Consider the following 19,724-nt stretch of genomic DNA (forward strand, 5'->3'; position numbering starts at 1 on the left):
GAAGGTTGAAGCCCGGTTGCGCATGTTGCTGCTCAACAGCTGAGGTGGTGAGAGGGTTTTTTTAAGTGTGCCGTAGCGTTCCTGCACACCACGGCTGTAGGGGCAGCCTTGGGGGAAGCGACTTTCTCCCTCCCCCCTCCACTTGCTGATTAACATTTTCAGTGGCCCTCGGGAGCTCCAGGGCCCTCCCCAAAACTGTTCCTGAAGCTGCCCTGCCATGCCATGTTTCTATGGCAGGGCCCTGGAGCCACCAGGGCCACTGAAAATGTCCTCGCGGGCCGTTTCCGGCCCCCGGGTCGGACGTTCCCCATCCCTGCCTTACACAATTTGAGCCCAGGATACATCAAGTACCACCCTCTCCCATGCAAAGCAATCTAGATTTTAAGCTCTTTCTCAGGAGCTCTGCTTTGTGGGCCTCCTTTATCTGAGATGCGCTGGGTAAGCATCTGTGACAGGGCCTCTTCAGCAGTGGCACCAAAACTTTGGAAATCCCTCCCCTGCGAGGCCCTGTGGCTCTTTCCATGACAGCCTTCAAGCAGCAGACTAAAATACTACTCCAGAGAGCATTTGGTTGTAACGCCTACCTGGAACTGCTCTTGAATTTTTTATGCTATGTTGGCTCTGGTTTTTTGTTCTTAGATCTGATAGTTTTTATTTTTAACATTCAGGATTTGTAACAATGACAAAACGATTTGGCAGAGAAGGTCGGCGTGAGATCCAACTTGGTAGAAGGCTGACGCAAGATCCAGCCCAAAGGTTTTTTTATTTTAATGGTGCAGAACTGCATGGGGGTGTAGAACTACAATCCCAGCAGGGGATGTTTTCTCATAGAAGAATGTGGAACAAGACTTACCGTCACTTCCTGGTACGACTCCATGCCGTTCAGCACCACCTGGATGACCTGTCGTCGTAGTTTGATGCTCTGCTCCATTCGGTACTCTGAATTGGTGAGGTAGAAGAGGGCAGCGCTCCCCGTCACCTGGATGTTCTTGTCGTATTTGTGACACTTGAGAGCTGTGATCACCAGCTGCAAAACAAAAGGCACAATGTTCTACTATGCGTGTATGTTTTATACAACAAAAGGAACAGATGGCTGAACATAAGATGTGCCTTGCTGAACCAGACCAGTGTCCACGTTGCCCAGCATTCTGTTTCCAACAGTGGCCAGCTCGATGCTTCTGGTTGATCACAAGTAGGCCATTTAGATGGTGGCCTTCCCAGCAGCTACTAATCATAAATAGACTGCCTCCATATTAGGAGGTTCCACTTTTAGCTCTTTAAATCTATGGAAAGGTCCTGAATTTATATAATGCTTTATAGGAATGTTGGAATCACTTTGTCGCTTCAGGCCAAACACCAGTCTTCTTTCTAAGAGCAGCCACCTAGATCTCTTGGGAACCTCATGGGGAGGGCTGGTTCTCCCCCCACCCCCCGCATTTGGTATTTGGAGGTATACTGCCTCTGAACATGGAGTTTCCATTTAACCAACATGGCTAATAGTTGTTGATAGACCTCTTCTCTGTGAATCTGTCTATGTGTGTTACATTAAAGTGTCCCTTCTCTGGGCCACGTTACATCCAGAAAGTCCCTTAAAGGAAAGGATGTGGCCCAGGTCTTATATTTTTATTATTTTTATAATTGACTGCCATCATATCACAACCAACTCATGGGGATCCTATAGGATTTTCAAGGCACAAGACATTCAGAGGAGGTTTGCCACTGTCTACCTCTGTGTGGCAACCCTGGACTTTCTTGGCGGTCTCCCATCCAAGTACCAACCAGGGCCGACCCTGCTTAGCTTCCGAGAGCTGATGAGCTCAGACCAGTCTGGGCTGTTAGGCTGCTGGCATAGGTCTTACCATAGTTTAATGGACAGAGCGCAGGTTCTTTTTAAGACTCTGAGAGGCCTGCAGCCTGAACGTTCATTTTACAGACCCTTGACTTCTCACAGTGCCTTGTACCACATTTAAGAACATAGGAAAAGCCATGCTGGTTCAGACCAAGACCCATCAAGTCCAGCAGTCTGTTCACACAGTGGCTAACCAGGTGCCTCTAGGAAGGCCACAAACAAGACAACTGCAGCAGCAGCATCCTGCCTGTGTTCCACAGCACCTAATATATTAGGCATGCTCCTCTGATCCTGAAGAGAATAGGTATGCATCATGACATTTTGATCTAGTAGCCATGGATTGCCCTATCCTCCATGAACATGTCCACTCCCCTCTTAAAGCCTTTCAAGTTGCCAGCCATCACCACATCCTGGGGCAAAGAGTTCCACAATTTAACTATGCATTGTGTGAAGAAATACTTCCTTTTATCTGTTTTGAATCTCTCACTCTCCAGCTTCAGCAGATGACCCCGCATTCTGGTATTATGAGAAAGGGAGAAAAGCTTCTCTCTGTCCACTCTCTCCAAACCATGCATAATTTTATAGGCCTCTATCATATCTCCCCTCAACCGCCTTCTTTCTAAGCTAAACATCCCTAAGCGTTTTAACCGCTCCTCATAGGGCCATTGCTCTGGCCCCCAGATCATTTTCTCTCGATTGGGAAAAATACAGAAACAAGCAGCCATTGCTGCTGTTGTCCAAGCTGATGGCTCTGTTCTCCTGCTATCCTGCTGGTCTAGCAACCAAGTTACTGGTCTGCAGGGGACGTGCGGAGGAAGGAAAGCGTCAGAAGGCTACAGGTGGATTGAAACTGCAAGACAAAAACACAGCTATAAAAGTGGATCCTGCCCTGAAGTCAACAGCCCAGTCAGACCAGGGGGAAGAAGCGATGCACCGAAACGACCCCTGGCCCTGGGTTACATTTCCACCAGTCAGTTTCATTGCTTTGAAAGGAAAAGAATCTGATCATTTCACACAGTGAAGACTGAAACTTCCTGATGGCGCTGCTACTTTCAAAAGGGTGCGGGAGACAGCAAGGACCCCTTCGCCTCTCACCTTGAGGGCTCTCAGGAGCTGGGTGCAGCGCTCAATGCGGGCGATGTCAAAGAGGAGGTTGATGGCACGCGACGTGATCTCCTGCCGGTGTTCAGTGTATGCTTCAATGGCGTTAAGCACCTGATCTTCATTCTTATCCCCAGTCACCTGGCATGGGGGATGGAAAAGAGAAAAGAAGTGCGGTGCAGTGGACAGAGCATTGGATTTGGATGCGGGAGATTCAGATTCAAACAGTCCTTTCCCGTGGATGTAACTCACAGGGCAGCTGCAGACAACCGTAGCCTGTAAACTCCTTGGGGCAGGGACCTATATTTGGCTGGCATGGCTCTATACATGAGGGAGAACGACAATGTAAACTGCTATGGATCCCCTCTGGGGACAAAAGCAGGGAGCCAGCATAGCGTAGTGATTAGAGTGTTGGACTACAGCCTGGGAGAACCAGGTTCGAATCTCCACTCTGCCATGGAAGCTCACCAGGTGACCTTGGGCCAGTCACACACACTCAGCCTAACCTACCTCACAGGGCTGTGAGGACAAAATGTAGGAGAGGAAACCAATGTAAGCTGCTTTGGAGAGAAAGGTGGGGTATAAATGAAGTAAAAAATGCACAAATTGAAACTGATAAATAAGAGGCTTGCCACTTTATTATTACTATATACAAGCTAACTTGCTGACCCCTGAAAAGATCACAAAAGCAGCAAAACCAGGCAGGGTCTCTACATACCCAGAGGACTCCCAAGTATACAGAAAAATAGGACCTTGTAAAATCACCAAAAGAAAAAAGCAGGGATCAAATGTGACCTGATGAAGAACGAATATGCTCCTGGGGCTTGGAATTTAGAGAGCAGCTAAGAGTCAGTTAAAGGAGAAAAAGGGAAGGAGGGGAAACAGATCAGACTGCTCCGGCCCCAGTCCCATTCTTCACAAAAACTGGCCAAGACCAGCCATTTTCTCTTCTGTTCCTGCCTTACCTTGTAAGCCGGGATGTACGAGAGACGGCAAAGAGAGGTCTCGAAGAGGCCCAGGAACTGGAGTGGCCGCTTCAGATTCCGGAACGGGGTGATGCTGCTCTTCTCTGGATTGGTGCTGGAGGGAGAGACAGAAACAAAGGTTACATGACGCCAGAAGCCTGTGCCACCTTAGCGTCTGGGTTCCAATCACCACTGTAACCTAGGCTTCCCGTCCATTCTCATCGATGCCACGCATGAGCTCCTCCCAGCCACCCTATCCTAACCAGGCCAGGATGACTCCTGTTTTCAGCCCTGTTTAAGAATATTAGGACACCCATCCTGGATTAGACCAAAGGTCCTTGCAAGTCTGGCACAGAGATATGAAGTTTAGGGGTGGGGGAGCTCTCCCAGCCCCAGACTTTTTATTTTAGTTTTTCCAATGGAAATTTGGGAGAGCACGGGGGCGGGGGGAACTCCTATGAAATATTTTCTCTTTTTGAATTAATGGGAACATTAAAAAAAAAGACAAGGATTTATTCATTCAGAATAAGTAGTCAGAGCAAGTAAGTCAGGCACAGACTAACTGATGACCAGGAGGGGCTGTGGCTCAATGGTAGAGCATCTGTTTGCCATGTAGAAGGTCCCAGGTTCAATCCCTGGAATCTCCACTTAAAAGGATCTGGCGGTAGGTGATGTGAAAGACCTCTGCATAAGTCCCTGGAGAGCTGCTGCCAATCTAAGTAGACAATACGGACTTTGTTGGACCAAGGGGTCTGATTCAGAAAAAAGCAGCTTCACGTGTCCATCAGCCCTGAAATCCTCACTATTATGATCTACATAGGTCCTGTTGTGGTCAGGGCTTCCCGAGCCATGGCAAACTATTTTCCCAAGGGGTGGGGGGAGAAGGCATGAGAACAGGAAACCGGCTCAGTCTGAGAGCTCCCCATCGGGCACACCTGCCAAAAGGAGGGTGATGGACGAGCATCATAAAACTCAGATGCTATGTGCCAGGAAGAACTTTGTGGCATGGCGGAAGAAGAGCCCACGCGAGAGAGATATCTGACTCTTGATTGGGAGGGTGAGTTTTAACCTCAGCAGGCAGAAAGGTTAAAAGGTGAACCCTTCCTCTGTCTGAGAGAGTGAAAAGGGGGAGCGAAGTGAGAAGCTGAGAGATGTGGGTTGAGAGGAGAGCAGAGATGGAAGGTCAGCTCTGCTCTGACACGTGGATACCCATCCTTGATGCTGGGATGGAGGGAAATGTGCTTGATCCAGCTGAAAGTAACTAGCATGATGCAATTAAGTTTAGAAACACGGTTTTACTTTTATTTCCTTAGGTCTGTATCTTTTACTGTATCTTTTACTGATGGTTATTTTCCATATCTGTGCTCTAGCTTAATGAACACACATGAACATATGAAGCTGCCTTATACTGAATCAGACCTTGGTCCATCGAAGTCAGAATTGTCTACTCAGACCGGCAGCGGCTCTCCAGGGTCTCAGGCAGAGGTCTTTCACATCACCTACTTGCCTAATCCCTTCAACTGGATATGCCGGGGATTGAACCTGGGACCTTCTGCATGCCAAGCAGATGCTCTACCACTGAGCCACAGCCCAAAGGATAATATTTTGTAATAAAGCTTCTTTATGTTTAAGAAAGCAGCTTATGTCTAGAAATCTCACCCACACACTAAAGACCGCTCTTACATGCTAAAGAACATGCACCCACAGGGAGAGCTGACGTAGTTGGAAGTTCTGCCCTTGGCACATGCTCAGAGGCAACCTTCTCAGGGTTCCCCAAGGCCCTGGTTTACTGAGAGGCTGGGTTTTATATCTTGGGGTGGTGGCAGGAACAGGAAACACGCTTTTTACATGCAAGCATAACATATATGTGACAAAACACATCCCCAGTGCAGGAATATGACAGGTCCCAACACGCTGCTGCTGTTCAATATATGCTAAAACTGTAGCACTCAACGGCTTCTTTAAGCTGAAACAGTCGTGCCTGCCACCTGCAATGCTAGTGAGATCATGGCAGCAACATGTCAAAATAAACTGGCCCACCGGCCTCACCTCGTCTGGCCTGCTTTCTCCTCCATGTTCGAGATGGTGCAGTTCTCCAGCATCGTGTGGCCCGAGATGTCCAGCGAGATCAGGTTCACCAGGTTCTCCACAAAGAGGTTCAGAACTTTGCGAGTCAGCTTGAATTTGTAATAACTAGACAGACGGTCTCGGGAGATGTCCAAATGCCTGAAAACAAACAAGGAGTCACTGGAAAAGACAGTCATGCTAGGAAAAATTGAGGGCAGCAGGAAAAGAGGAAGACCCAACAAGAGATGGATTGACTCTATACAGGAAGCCAAAGCCCTCAATTTGCAAGATCTGAGCAAGGCTGTTAAAGATAGGACATTTTGGAAGACACTGATTCATAGGGTTGCCATGAATCAGAGGCAACTTGATGGCACTTAACACAGAGACAGTCTTGGGAGATGTCCAAATGCCTGAAAATGAGGCACCGCTCGTCAATTGCTCTCCACCCAAATGATGGAAAACATGCTGCAGGATTACGACCTCTGTTTTTTTAGAGACTCTTATTTGACAGGCTTAATGGGTGACAAGAAAGAGTTGCAACATTTGGTCAATTAACCAATGAGATTGAATATTTTGATCTATTAAAAAAGAGTCCCTTATTAATTAACCTTTCAAAATGTTAACTATTTGAAATTTAAGAATTTACAAATCCATGAAGGGCAGGTGCCTTTCTAGAAGAGGCATTCCCCATCTTTCTCACCCAAGAGGGAATCCCACTTCTGATACCATCTTGAAAATATATTCCTACCTCTCTCACACGGGAAGGAATGTCTTTTAAAGGATGGTGATAGCTATGTAAGGCTCATCTAAAAACAAAGAATGCCTTTTGCTTTAGAACCGCTTTACTTATCTGTATATTTATGCAGACCAAACTACTTAAACAAATAACAACTCATATAATTAATGAACTAAGATTTCCTTAAGTTAGTGGCAGGCCAAGAAATAAGCACAGCTGTCACAATTTCTGCAAGCTCAGACTGGCAATTTTGACTTTCATGTTTTTTAAGAGAAAGCTACTCTTTAAAATATGGTTAAACTATGCTTGATGAAATCTCAGGAAGAGAAGGAAGGGGGAACTTAGGGCCCTACATAGACTGTTAACCCTTCCTATGATAAACAGAAGTAGAATAAATAAAACAAATGCTAAAATGTAGAATAAATTACAGAATTTAGCTTGCACTGGAGAAGAATTTGGGAAGGCTTGGAACAATACGCAGTACAGCCTGTAACTGAAATGCCCCATGCTAGGTAAGTCATTGGTACACAAAGGTAATGTCACCTGTGACATGAACAAGGTATCATACTCCAGCCAACTTTCCTGGTACAAAAAAAAGAAGGGTATTGGAAAATGTCTCCTGTTCCTAAGAATGGAGTTCCTGTGTGATTCTAGTGTTAGTTTCCAGACATTTTTGAAAAGCATTTTAGGGACTTTGATAAAATGAGAATCAGTGCTGTGAGAATGTTACAACGGGATTAAAATTCCTGTTCAGCCATGACGCTCATCAGATGAGATTGGGCTAGGATGGCCAGGTCCCCCTGGCTACCAATGGGGGAGTGGAGGGTAGGGTTTCCAGGTCCATGTTGAGATACTCCTGGAGATTTGGGGATTGAGCTTGGGGAGGACAGGAACCTCAGTGGGTTACAATTCCATAGAGTCCACCCCTCAAAGAATCAAATATCTCCAGGGGAACTGATCTCTGTAGTCTGGAGATGAGCTGTAATTCTGGGGGATCATCAGGTCCCACTGGGAGGCCGACATCCCTAGCTTGGGCCAGTCATATTCTCTCAGCCTAACCTAACTTACTAGGTTGTTGCAACCTAACTTACTAGGTTGTTGCAAGGATAAAATGGTAGAGGGTAGGACCACATAGTTACTCTAAGCTACTTGAAAGAAAGGAATCCCATAAATTGTGCATATATATCTCTGGTTTATATCTTGCTCTTCCTTCAAGGAAATCAGGGTAGCTTCCGTAATTCTCCCATCCCCATTTTATCCTCATAACAATGTTGTGAGGTAAATTGTTTTTAATTAATTTACTTACTTCATTTATACCCACCCTTCTCCCCCAACTGGAACCCAAAGCAGCTTACAACCTTCTCCTCTCCTTCATTTCCCCCCCTCACAAAAACCCTGTGAGGTAGGCGAGGCAGAGAGTCCGTGCCTGGCCCAACATCACCTGCCAAGCTTCCATGGCAGAGTGGGATTCAATTATGGGTCTCCAGATCCCATTCTGATGGTCCAGCCGAGAGGGAGCAGGCCAGGGTTACCCGTTCAGCTTTGTGGTCAAGAGGGATTTAAATCCTAAATGATGCCATTCCTACTGGCTGCAACATGTGTTGCATATGGGGAAGCTTATTTCACAGTGTAAAACAAGCAAACAAAATGAGCTGTACAGCTTGGTTTTAATTACAAATCTGGAAGCCAACCTGGCTGAAAATCAGGGTAAAAAAATATATTAGAATCATAGAGTTGGAAGGAACCACCAGGGTCATCTAGTCCAACCTGCATAATACAGAAAATTCACAACTACCTCCCCCCATATTAAATTAAATTGAGGTAGTTACTTTTACCTTAACTCTGGAGTTATGAACCGCAATGAGCTTTGAGTATGGCAAGCTAAATATTTAAGAATTAGATCCCTTGAACTGCCTTGTAGAATCAGATCAAAGCTTTACGTCCCCAAGAGCAGCCAGATTGATGCCTCTCAGAAGAATCCCCACTGGACTGGATTGAAGGCCCACCCAGCCCTAGCTATCCCTGTGTCCCAATAGTGATCAGCCTGGTACTTCCAGCAAGCCCATACATGCCTTCTCTTGTTGCTTGTTCCAGGGGTCTGGTAGAGGCAGGCTGACCACGGAGGTTCCATTCTGAGCTACTGTAGTTAGGAACAGACCATAAATATATCTCATCCTTTAAGGGAACCGTAGAACACTCATCTAGTCCAGCTTCCAGCCAGTCAAATGCTTCTGGGAAACCCACAAACAAAATGACAACCACCCTCTCCAGGTTGTTTGTCCCCCAGCATCTGGTATTCAGAGGTGGACTGCTACTGAAAAGGAAGGCTGAAATTACCCATCATAGTCGCTGACAGAACTTTCCTGCATGAACTCATCTTTTAAAAGCCTCAAAGTGGCTACTACCATGTCACGAGGCAGTGTACTAAAGGCATTCAGAGCGGCCTGTGTGGCACAGTCTGGTGAGTGTGAAGAACAGAGGGCTCTGGCTACAGAATTAACCTTTTAAAAAAACAAAATCTGAAACAAGTTTCTAACTCTTACGCATGTGAAAAATATGGTTCATTGCCTGAGAACCTAGGAAGGGGACAGTCAATAATTCTAGTGGTTGGGAGACAGCTTCTGTACCTTAACAGCTCCTTGATGTTCCCCATGACTTAAAAAAAAAGCAGACTAAAATGTGCAAAAAAGTTAAACTGCAGAATAAATCATGCAAAAAAAGACAAAGTACAAATTTGTTCAGTATGTGTCATTTACAGATTTCAGTTTTACTCGGCACAGAATGTGCACCGCCCAACTTCAGAATGTTTTTTAGCGTGCAAAACTCTTTTGTTTGCCTTCTCCTGCTCTGATTACGCCACCTGGCAATCAAAGGTCTATTGCTTCAGAATAAGGAGGTTCTATTTTTAGCTATCATTGCTAGCGCACTCTGATAAATCTGTCCTCGGTGATTTTTCATCAAAGAGCTGAAGCCACCACCTTGTGGCAGCAAGTTCCGCAACGCAATGCACACATGCGGTTGAGGCTAAACATGGCAGAAGAGCGTTTGCTGACCTGAGCTTCCGCAGCTGTGCTATCGCTTGGATGTGCTCCTCGCAGAGGTCCATGTTGTAAAGCACTAAAGAAGCCAAGCTGTCCTTCCACTGTGTCAGGAAAATGATGTCGTTCAGCTGGATGTGAGAGAGGTCCAGGGCTGTGAGGGAGGCCAACGGCCGGATCAGGGTCTCCACGTTCACCCCTTCGGTCATCCGGCCCAAGTTGAGGAAGCGCAGGCGGCTAAAGCCTTCAAAGGTGAAGTCCTTGACCAAGACCTGGCGGCTGGGGTTGAAATCGTCCTCACAGCCCCCTGGGTTCTCCTCCTCGAGGAAAATGTTGCTGCAGCCGAAGAGGCTGAGGGAGACGAGCGTGGAGCTGAAGCTCGTCAGCGTCTGCAAGCTCTTGGCCGTCAGCTTCTCACAGTTCGTTAGGAAGAGCTCCACCAGGTCCTAAGAGCAGGGAACCACAGAGAGTTAGGATTCCTAATTCTAGGAATTAGAAATGGCTTGCGCACAGGGCTCTCCGAGTGTGAGGCTTGCCTCCCTAGGAAGCCAACGTCCGTTATGCAGGAAAGAAGGAGTTCCTACAGGACCAAGGTTATTGCCCCAATGCTCCCATTGGATGCAAGAAACTGATAAGTAATCATATCTAGGCCTATCTAAGAATACTTTATTAAGTATGGGGGGGAAAGAATCTATATTAACCATCAAAAATTATATTAAAAAATCAGATTATTCCAGCTCCATAATGCGTGCTCGGAGAGTATGCTCTACCCAATTTTTGGGTATCCTTCCAACTCTGCGAACCCCAACTTATTTTAGCAACCTAACAGTGCCTTGTTACCACAGAGCTTTTATGCTCGCTCGTTTGAATGCCGCTCCTTCAGCGGTGTTAAATGGAAGATACGATAACTTACCTTATTCAGGCAGACATTGTCCATGTGATCTGAAGAGAGCTGACACACTATTTCATATAATGTTAGAATGTCCCCAATACAATTCTTACTGCAATCAATGGATTACACCTATTTTAATTAAATTACCTGCCACCGTAACAAAAGATAAAATAGTCCCCTTTTTGCTGGTGGGTAGAGAGCCAAGAACAACACTGGTGGCGCCCTAGTTTCTCTCCACCATGTGTTCCTTAAAGAAAAAAAGGCTCCCCATTTACTGCTCAAGACCTTTGGCTCATGGGAGCCTGAAAAAGGAAAGCTATTGCCCCAATCAGAGAAGGACCGGATTTACTTGAAAGGAAGATGTTTCCCTTAAAAAAATGTTATATACACACACAAAAATGGATAATTGGACATAAATGTTACATCTATGCAAATATAAGATGACCCCCTCTTTTTTTATGGATACCTGGGGAAACACTAGTCTTGCATTTGAGTAAAAAGGGACTGATTGTGTGAGTTTTAGTCAATTAGTCGAGCAAATACATTAGAATAGGAATAACAACTTTCTGTTTTTGAAGGCATTACTGTAGAAGTGACTAAATCAAGTACATCAACTGAAGGCACTCCACACAAAAATGCTGAAAACGCTATGCGGAGTGCCTTCAGTTGATGGACTTGATTTAGTCACTTTTGTGGGGAATATCAATTCCCGTTGTACCTGAGAAGACAGCAGTTGATGTATATGCCTGCATTGTGAATGAACATAACACTTTACATTGCTTCATAGTAGTGTTTATTGTGATTTACAGCTAGTGTTACATGTAGGTCTACCTATGTTGTATTTTGCTATTGCTTTGTTTCTTTAACATAGTGGGGAAATGCTGGCTGACTTACAGTAACACTATAGGGTTTTCAAGGCAAGAGATGTTCAGAGGTGGTTTGCCATTGCTTGCCTCTGTAAAGCAACCCTGGACTTTCTTGGGGGTCTCCCATCTAATAACTAACCAAGGCTGACCCTGCTTAGCCCAAGATCTAACGAGACTGGGCCATCCAGGTCAGAGCAGAGGTGGTTTGCCATTGCCTTCTTCTGAACAGTGATCATGGACTTCCTTGATGGTCTCCCATCCCAGTACTAGCCAGGACTGAGCCTGCTTAGCTTCTGAGATCTGATGAGATTAGGCTAGCCTGGGCCATCCAGGTCAAGGTGAATGAGGAATACCTTTCCTTTATAAGAGGAATTCCATCAGATGTGAGACAAAAAGTGAGAATGCCTCTTGTAAGATGGTATTAGGAAAATCATGCCCTCTGCTGTGAGAGGAAGTGGGAATGCTTTTTCTAAAATGGTATTTTAGAAGCCGTGAGAGAAAAAAGAAACACCTCTTCTAAGATGGTGTTAGAAGAGGTATTCTTTCTGGCATGAAAGAGAAAGGAAATGCTACCAACCCCATACTCCACGCTAATCTCCTTGGAGGGGAGATGTGGATTTTAGCTGAGTGGATCGTAATTTCTCACCACTTCACATATACACCCCCATGTAGGGTTGCCAGCTCCAGATTGGGAAATACCTGGAGGTTTTTGGGGCAGAGCCTGAGGAGGGTGAGGTTTGGGGAGGGGAGGGGCTTCAGTGTCATAGAGTCCAATTGCCAAAGTGGCCATTTTCTCCAGGGGAACTGGTCTCTACTGGCTAGAGATAAGTTGTAATAGCAGGAGATCTCTAACTACTACCTGGAGGTTGACAACCCTACCCCATGGCGCTCCTCACCACTACTGCACACAGGACTGGTGCTGAGGGGACGGTGCTGCTCCAGAGGGATTGGAACAAGGGGTACCTGCTTTCGAATGGCTTCCAGGTCCTGATCCTGTACAATGTCCTCCCGCAAATGGATTCGGGCCAGCCTGGTGCTCCGCGGATCGGAGAAAAGGGTAAAGAAGCTCTCGTTGTGTTCAAAGATGCTGTCGGAATTCACCAGCTCCACATACCTGTGCAAGAAACAGAGATCAAGGCAGTGAGCGGATTTCAGAAGGGCTGCCAGCCAACTAAAGAAACCTTAGCAGAGTACTTCTTTTGCCATTTACACCCTACTTTTCTCCCCAGTGGGGACCCAAAGTGGTTGCAACAACATTCTCTCTTTTATCCTCACAACAACCTGGTGAAGTAGGTTAGGTTGAGAGTGTGGGACCAGCCCAAGATCACATAGGAAAGTCCCATATGACAGAGTGGAGATTCAAACCTGGGTATCTTGGATCCTGGTCCAACACTGTAACCACTACACTGTGTTGACTGGTACATGAATAATTATGCATTTAAAGCAAAAAACCTTTCTTCCTTTGTTTTTAGAAGATAGGCGCAAGTGGTATGGAACATCTCAATATCTCTCACTTCAGAACGAACGCTGTTTCAGATGCCTCTCTTAGAAGCAGTACCCCCTTTATCTATCTATACAGGAAGGACTGTTTCATTTAAGATGGGGCTTGTCATCCACAGTGTGGTATAGTGGTTAAGAGCGGTGATTTGGAGTGGTGGGCTCTGATCTGGAGAAACAGGTTTGATTCCTCACTCCTCCACATGAGCGGCGGAGGATAATCTGATGAACTGGATTTGTTTCCCCGCTCCTCCACATGAAGCCAGCTGGGTGACCTTAGGCTAGTCACACTCTCTCAGCCACACCTACCTCCCAAGGTGTCTGTTGTGGGGAGGAGAAGGGAAGGTGATTGTAAGCCGGTTTGAGTCTCCCTTACGTGGTAGAGAAAGTCTGCATATAAAAAACCAACTCTTCTTCTTCTCTTCTACATATTATAGCATACTTTTTAAAACCTACTGCTCAATTAACTGAGTATGCCTTTTTTAGTCAAGTTAAGAGTTTGGTCAAGTTAAGGCGGACTCTAGTCCCTGGACTGGTTTTCCCACTCCTACACATGAAGACTGCTGGGTGACTTTGGGCCAGTCACAGTTCTCTCCGAACCTTCTCAGCCCCACCAACCTCACAAGGTGTCTGTTGTGGAGAGAGGAAGGGAAGGAGATTGTAAGCTGGTTTAATTCTCCTTAAAAGGTAGAGAAAGTCACCACATAAAAACCAACTCTTCTTCTTCTTAATAAATGCATCTATTAAATGTTGCAGCTCTAGAGTTTAGTGACACTCAAGAACCAAATGCCCATGGAGTTTGTATACAGGGCACACGGGCGTTCAGATCTCCTGTCATCATTAGGGCTCTCCGAGGGTTCTTCTTCGAACTCACTCTCAGCCTCACAGGATAGTTGGGAGGACAGAATAAGGACACACTTTCATTCACTCTTCATTGTTTCATTAGGGCAATTCAAGCCTCTGCATCATTAAAAATAAATGGATCCTAATTCATTACCAGGAAACATGGAGATAGGCAGTAGCTTACAGGGCTTTAATAACTGTGGTGACCACTAAATGGAAACTCCATGTTCAGAGGCAGAATACCTTCAATTCCAAGATGACAGGGACAAACAAACAGGAAGAGCTGCTACTTCTGAGGCTGGCTAGCCCTTGTCGGACACTAATGTTACAATTCAGGCCAAACAGACACAGCTCAAAACAAAAAATCTAGCGGAAGAGAGCATCCACACTGCCAACTTACTCGTTGACGAGTCTGTCGCAGATCTCACTTGGCAGAAAAATGTCTGGATGGAGCCGGAGGGTCTCGTTGTCCAGCAGATAGCAGAGAGTCCCTTCCAAGTTGTGAAGGCAATAATCTGTACACAGCGTCATGAGCGACTCGGGGCTGTCGGAAGCCATCTTGTGGCAACAGACAGGGAGAAGGGGAGAAAGGGAGGGAGGGGAATGTGGGGCGAAGGAAGATTCCTTTCTTTCCGAATTCCCTCTCCTTGGTCTACGGTGATTCCTGACGGGATTTACAGCAATACCAGGAGAACTGCAGGAAGATGCAAGAGACACAATCAGCGACTTTAAAACTAGCTAAGAGCAGAAGTTTGCAACACTGCCCCCCCACCAACAACTAATGAAATGCCCACTCAGCTGCCCCACAGAGAAGAAAGAAATGTGGCTTTGGTAGGTAAAACCCCACGCCTGCCCTGTCAAGATTACAAGTCTGTCAGATAGTTTGACAGGTGCAGGATAGATCAGTGAGATCTAAGGATGATGTAATCAGCCTGGAAAGTACCTGGGGAGCTAGAGAAAGCTGGCCTGACCCAGTTAGAGCCAGGTGGCTGATGCAATGCAGTAGCAATACCAGGATAATTGGATATCTACTGTGATTGGTGGCTGCGTCCACCAGGTGTATATAATGAAGTGAAACCGCAGTTCTATGCGGGATGTTATGAGCAAAGAGTGTGAAAGGAGTATCTGTATATATTTCTGCACTGTACAAATAAACTACACTTTTCTATGTGGCCGTGGACTTTCTGATGGGTATCCTGGACAAGACTGCTAATCCGCTTGGCTTCCGCGTCATGCCCCAAGTCTGACAGGAAAAAGACGGCTTTACAAAGTGTTTGAAAATGCACAAAGGAAGAAAGGGAAGCAACAGCTATGTGGCGGGGGGGAAGAAAGGGCTGCCTCATCAGCTTCCGGCTCCATCAACCAACACCAAAGTTGGACCAGGGTGGGGTGAGATACAGGAGACAGGTAGGAAGTCAAAGTCATCCCTGTGACAACAACGATGGTTTATTAGTTTATATCTTGCCCTTCCTCCAAGTCGAACACTTTCAGACAATTCTCTAGAGTTTTTGAAAGGTATGCATTGGGTAGGGTTGCCAACCTTCAGGTGGGACCTGGAGAACTCCCAGAATTACAACCAATCTCCAGACAACAGAGATCAGTTTCCCCTGGAGACAATGTCTGCTCTGGAGAGTGGACGCTATGGCATTATACCCCACTGAGGTCCCTCCCCTCCCCAAACCTCACCCTTCCCAGGTTCCACCCCCAAAACTCCAGGAATGTCCCAACCAGGAGCTGGCAACTGTAGCACTGGGTCATCACCAATGGAATTCAACCCATTCTACTGGTGCAATGAAATGTTCAATATAAGAACATAAGAAAGGCCATGCTCGATCAGACCAAAGTCCATCCAGTCCAGCAGTCAGTTCACACAGTGGCCAACCAGGTGCCTCTAGGAAGCCCACAAGCAAGATGACTGCAGCAGCATTGTCCTGCCTGTGTTCCACAGCACCTAATATAACAGACATGCTCCTCTGATCCTAGAGAGAATAGGCCTGCGTCATGACTAGTATTTATTTTGACTAGTAGCCTTGGCTATCCCTCTCCTCCATGAACATGTCCACTCCCCTCTTAAAGCCTTCCAAGTTGGCAGCTATTGCCACTTCCTGGGGCAGGGAGTTTCACAATTTGACAATGTTTGAATATGTTTGGACCTTTACCGGTGGATCCTAATTGGTCACCATAAGGTGCCGGGGTCTCAAACCTAGGGTTCAAACAGCTGGATGCACTGCTGGGGCAGCTTGGAGGAGGAGGAGCTGCAAGCTCGTGCTTTGATGTGCTGCAGTAGCCAGGCAGCAGAGGGCAGTATCGCAGCTGCTGGCTCTGTACAGAGGAGGTAGCACAAGAGCCACTAGGATTCCACCTGACCCTATAAAGCTGTGAGTTCCAGTTTATCTCCTTGGCCCTAGCTGCTTCTTGCTTTGCCACAACAGACAAGGATGCCTCTTTTTGCTTGCCGACAAAGGCCATCAACGTAAAAAGTTCCTTCTAGCTATGGGTGTTGCATAAGGAAGCCACCTACAGAGGGTTGCCAACCTCCAGGTACTAGCTGGAGATCTCCTGCTATTACAACTGATCTCCAGCCGAAAGAGATCAGTTCCCCTGGAGAAAATAGCCACTTGGACAATTGGACTCTGTGGCATTGAAGTCCCCTCCCCAAACCCCGCCCTCCTCAGGCTCCACCCCAAAAACTTCCCGCCAGTGGCAAAAAGGGATCTAGCAACCCTATCCCTACCCCCTGGGTATGGGATAGTTCCCTCTGATGGTCCACTGTCCTGCCTTTGCTTAAAGGACCGCTGGGAGAAATGTCTGAGGCAGAAATGATGTCCAGGCAAAAACCCAGATCTGACATCAGCATGTTGGATGATGCTCTAGGAATCCCTAAAAACTCCATGGTAAGTACTCCCAGAGTGTTGCCCGATGCCCTTACATCTCATCCAGGTTTTCACCCAGACATGACATTGCACATTGCATGACATCACCTCCGCCCCTTGCCCCGCCCCCAAACCTCCAGGTTGATGATCTCTTTTTTCAAATTATTATTGATATAAGCTCGCCTTGGGGAAAACCCTCTGTTGTATATCAAGAAGATCAAGGAATACTCCATAAGATGGTGGGGGTAGACGAAAAGGGCAAGTAGTTTTAGTACAAGAGCTACAGGGTACAGTAAGTACAAAAAAAATCAAAGTAAAACATTTTATGTTATAATCTGCGTTGAAAAGATCCTATAAGAACAGCACGAAATATTCCAGGGTTAAAAAAGAAGCTCTACAATAAACCATGTTGAGTTAGTGTTAGCATTTGCAAAGGTGGGAGCGGGGTGATGCTCTAGGAATCCCAGCAGTAGCTCCTGGCTTGATGAAAGCTCCTTCCACAAAGGCAAGAATTTGCTCCCCACCTACCCAAACTGTTCCTTTAAGAAGCAACCAGTCAGTCCCAACTTGAAGCAAGTTCTGTTCAGACTGGTATGAGGCAACAGGGAAGGCTTGAGGGGTTTCCTACCTGCTTCCGGGCACACCTTTCATTCCTTCATTGTGCCCTAGTGCTAGAAGGGCACTAATCAGATTAGAAGAATAACGCTTTAAACAAACAACTACGTATTTATTTAAAATGCCTAATTCACACCTCTCTCTTTAAGCATATTTGAGGCAGCTTAAGATATACATCAAAGAAACAAAAAATACAACAAAGCATCAAATAAAAAGAGAACACAGCAGCAATAGACAAAATAGGGTGGAGGAAAGTGCCGTCAGGTCACAGCTGACTTATGGCGACCCTGCTGGGGTTTTCTAGGCAAAAGATGTTCGGAGGTGGTTTGGCATTGCCTGCCTCTGCATAAGGGCCCTGGGTTTCCTTGGTGGTCTCCCATCCAAATACTAACCAGGGCCAATCCTACTTAGCTTCCTAAATCTGATGAGATTGGGCTATCCAGATCAGGGCATGTGAGTATCTTTTCTTTTTTGTCCTCAAGTCACAGCTGACTTATGTCAACCCTGTAGGGTTTTAAAGGTTTTGCCTGCCTCTGCGTGGTTTGAGAGAGTTCGGAGAGAACTGCAACTGGTCCAAGGTCACCCAGCAGGCTTCATCTGGAGAAGTGGAGAATCAAACCCAATCCTCTGGATGAGTGCCCACAGCTCTTAACCACTACACCACACTGGCTTTCTTAGCAGACAAAATAGCAACACTAAAATGTATATGACCTTCAATGTCCAAAAAAATACATTAAAAGAGCCTCTAAAAACCAGAGCCTAAAAGCAGTGCCAGCAAAATGATACAGCTAAAAATAACAGCAGGGGGTCAGAAAGGCTTGTGAAAATAAAAACATATTCACCTGGATTTGGTGCCAGGCGTGCCCCTGTGGGAAGGGACTTCCAAAGCCAAGGTGCCAACATGGAAAAGCCCCTGTCTTTGGGGCTTACCCAGACAGCTTCAGAAGGTGGCAGCACACAGAGCTGCTGCCCTCAGAAGGGGACAAGTTCACACGTTCTACCTAAATTTGGGGCAAGTGGCATTCCCTCTTGTTATAACTTTACTGCAGGGGTGCTGGTCACCCTGTACTCTGCACAATGCTACAAACCAAAAACCAAAGAGCTACCAAAGATGCATTTAAAAATTTTATTTTTGTTTGAACAGCAGACTCCCCCCCCCCCAATGCTGTAGCATACTCTGCTTTGGAAAGTGCCTTTTGGAAAAATACTTTTCTGTGTGGGAAGGGGAGGTCAGGCTGTAATTTGAGAAACAGGCGCTCAAAGCCCCCTCTCCTTTGGGTACGTTGAACTCTTGTATTAAGTCCTTTGGTCACAAGTGCAAGAGAATAAATCATTCTAGTTCACCACCTTTGGATATGCTGTATCCATGTGCAGAACTTTTTTAGAATATACTGGATTTGAATTTTAAACCAGATATTTGTTTTTGGCTAGAGCATGAATGGGTCTCCTCTGCTAAATTCCTTTCCGAATTCTAGGACCAATCCAGTCATAGTTCAGCAAGACATCCCATGCTTTCTACATGAAATGTTTCTGGTTCAACTCCTGGCATCTCTAAGTAAAAAACCAAAGATAGCAGATCTTTGCTAGACACCGTTCCCTCCAACTGGGACCCAGTGTGGTGACCTGATACAAATCTCAGACCCCTGAACTCAAATTCCCATTCAGTCATAAAGTTCACTGAGCGACCTTAAGTCAATAATTCTGTTTCAACCTAGCCTAAACTTCATGGTGCTATTGTGAGGATAAAATGGGGAAAGGGAGAGATGCATACCTCCATGGGGATGGAGAGGAAGAGGAAGAAGAGTTGGTTTTTATACCCCAATTTTCTCTACCTTTAAGGAGTCTCAAACCAGCTTATAATCACCTTCCTCTCCCCACAACAAACACCTTATGAAGTAGGTGGAGCTGAGAGAGCTCTAAGAGAGCAGTGACTAGCCCAAGGTCACCCAGCTGGCTTCATGTGTAGGACAGGGGAAACCCGCCCAGTTCATCAGATTAGAGTCCACCGCTCTTAACCACTAAACCATGCTGGCTCTCAAGAAGGGAAGGATTAAAAATACTCACACAGATAGATCCTGTAGAAGCCCTGCTAGGAGGTTTGCCAACCTCCAGGCAGGGCCTGGAGCTCTCTTGGAATCATAACTGATCTCCAGACTCCAGAGATCCCTTTCCCTGAAGAAAATGGTTGCTTTGGACAGTGGACTCTATGGTATTATACTCCACTGAGGTCCCTCTCCAAACCCTGCCCTCCCCAGACTCCACTCCCGAATCTCCAGGAATTTCCTAACCCAGAGTTGGCAACCCTACCTGTTATGCAAGCATGGCTAACACTGCCCTATACAGACCAGCAGCCTGACTCAAGCTGAGTCTCTTTCACTTTCT

The 19,724-nt window shown here is 46.2% G+C and overlaps 1 protein-coding gene across 1 annotated transcript in view; it reads right to left on the reverse strand.

Annotated features, from left to right (window-relative positions):
- The window catches only part of ZER1 (zyg-11 related cell cycle regulator), a 30,171-nt gene extending 15,662 nt beyond the window's left edge, over positions 1 to 14,509 (reverse strand). The window contains exons 1-7 of the mRNA XM_056860971.1: positions 14,255 to 14,509; positions 12,478 to 12,628; positions 9,772 to 10,202; positions 5,965 to 6,141; positions 3,916 to 4,030; positions 2,945 to 3,091; positions 854 to 1,027 (exon numbers count right to left, since the gene is read on the reverse strand). Of these exons, the coding sequence (XP_056716949.1) occupies positions 854 to 1,027; positions 2,945 to 3,091; positions 3,916 to 4,030; positions 5,965 to 6,141; positions 9,772 to 10,202; positions 12,478 to 12,628; positions 14,255 to 14,412 (1,353 nt within the window). The 5' untranslated portion in view covers positions 14,413 to 14,509. The remainder of the gene's footprint in view (positions 1 to 853; positions 1,028 to 2,944; positions 3,092 to 3,915; positions 4,031 to 5,964; positions 6,142 to 9,771; positions 10,203 to 12,477; positions 12,629 to 14,254) is intronic.
- Between the last annotated feature and the right edge of the window lie 5,215 nt (positions 14,510 to 19,724).

This window comes from Euleptes europaea, chromosome 14 (assembly GCF_029931775.1).
Source record: "Euleptes europaea isolate rEulEur1 chromosome 14, rEulEur1.hap1, whole genome shotgun sequence".
Classification (NCBI taxonomy): domain Eukaryota; kingdom Metazoa; phylum Chordata; class Lepidosauria; order Squamata; family Sphaerodactylidae; genus Euleptes; species Euleptes europaea.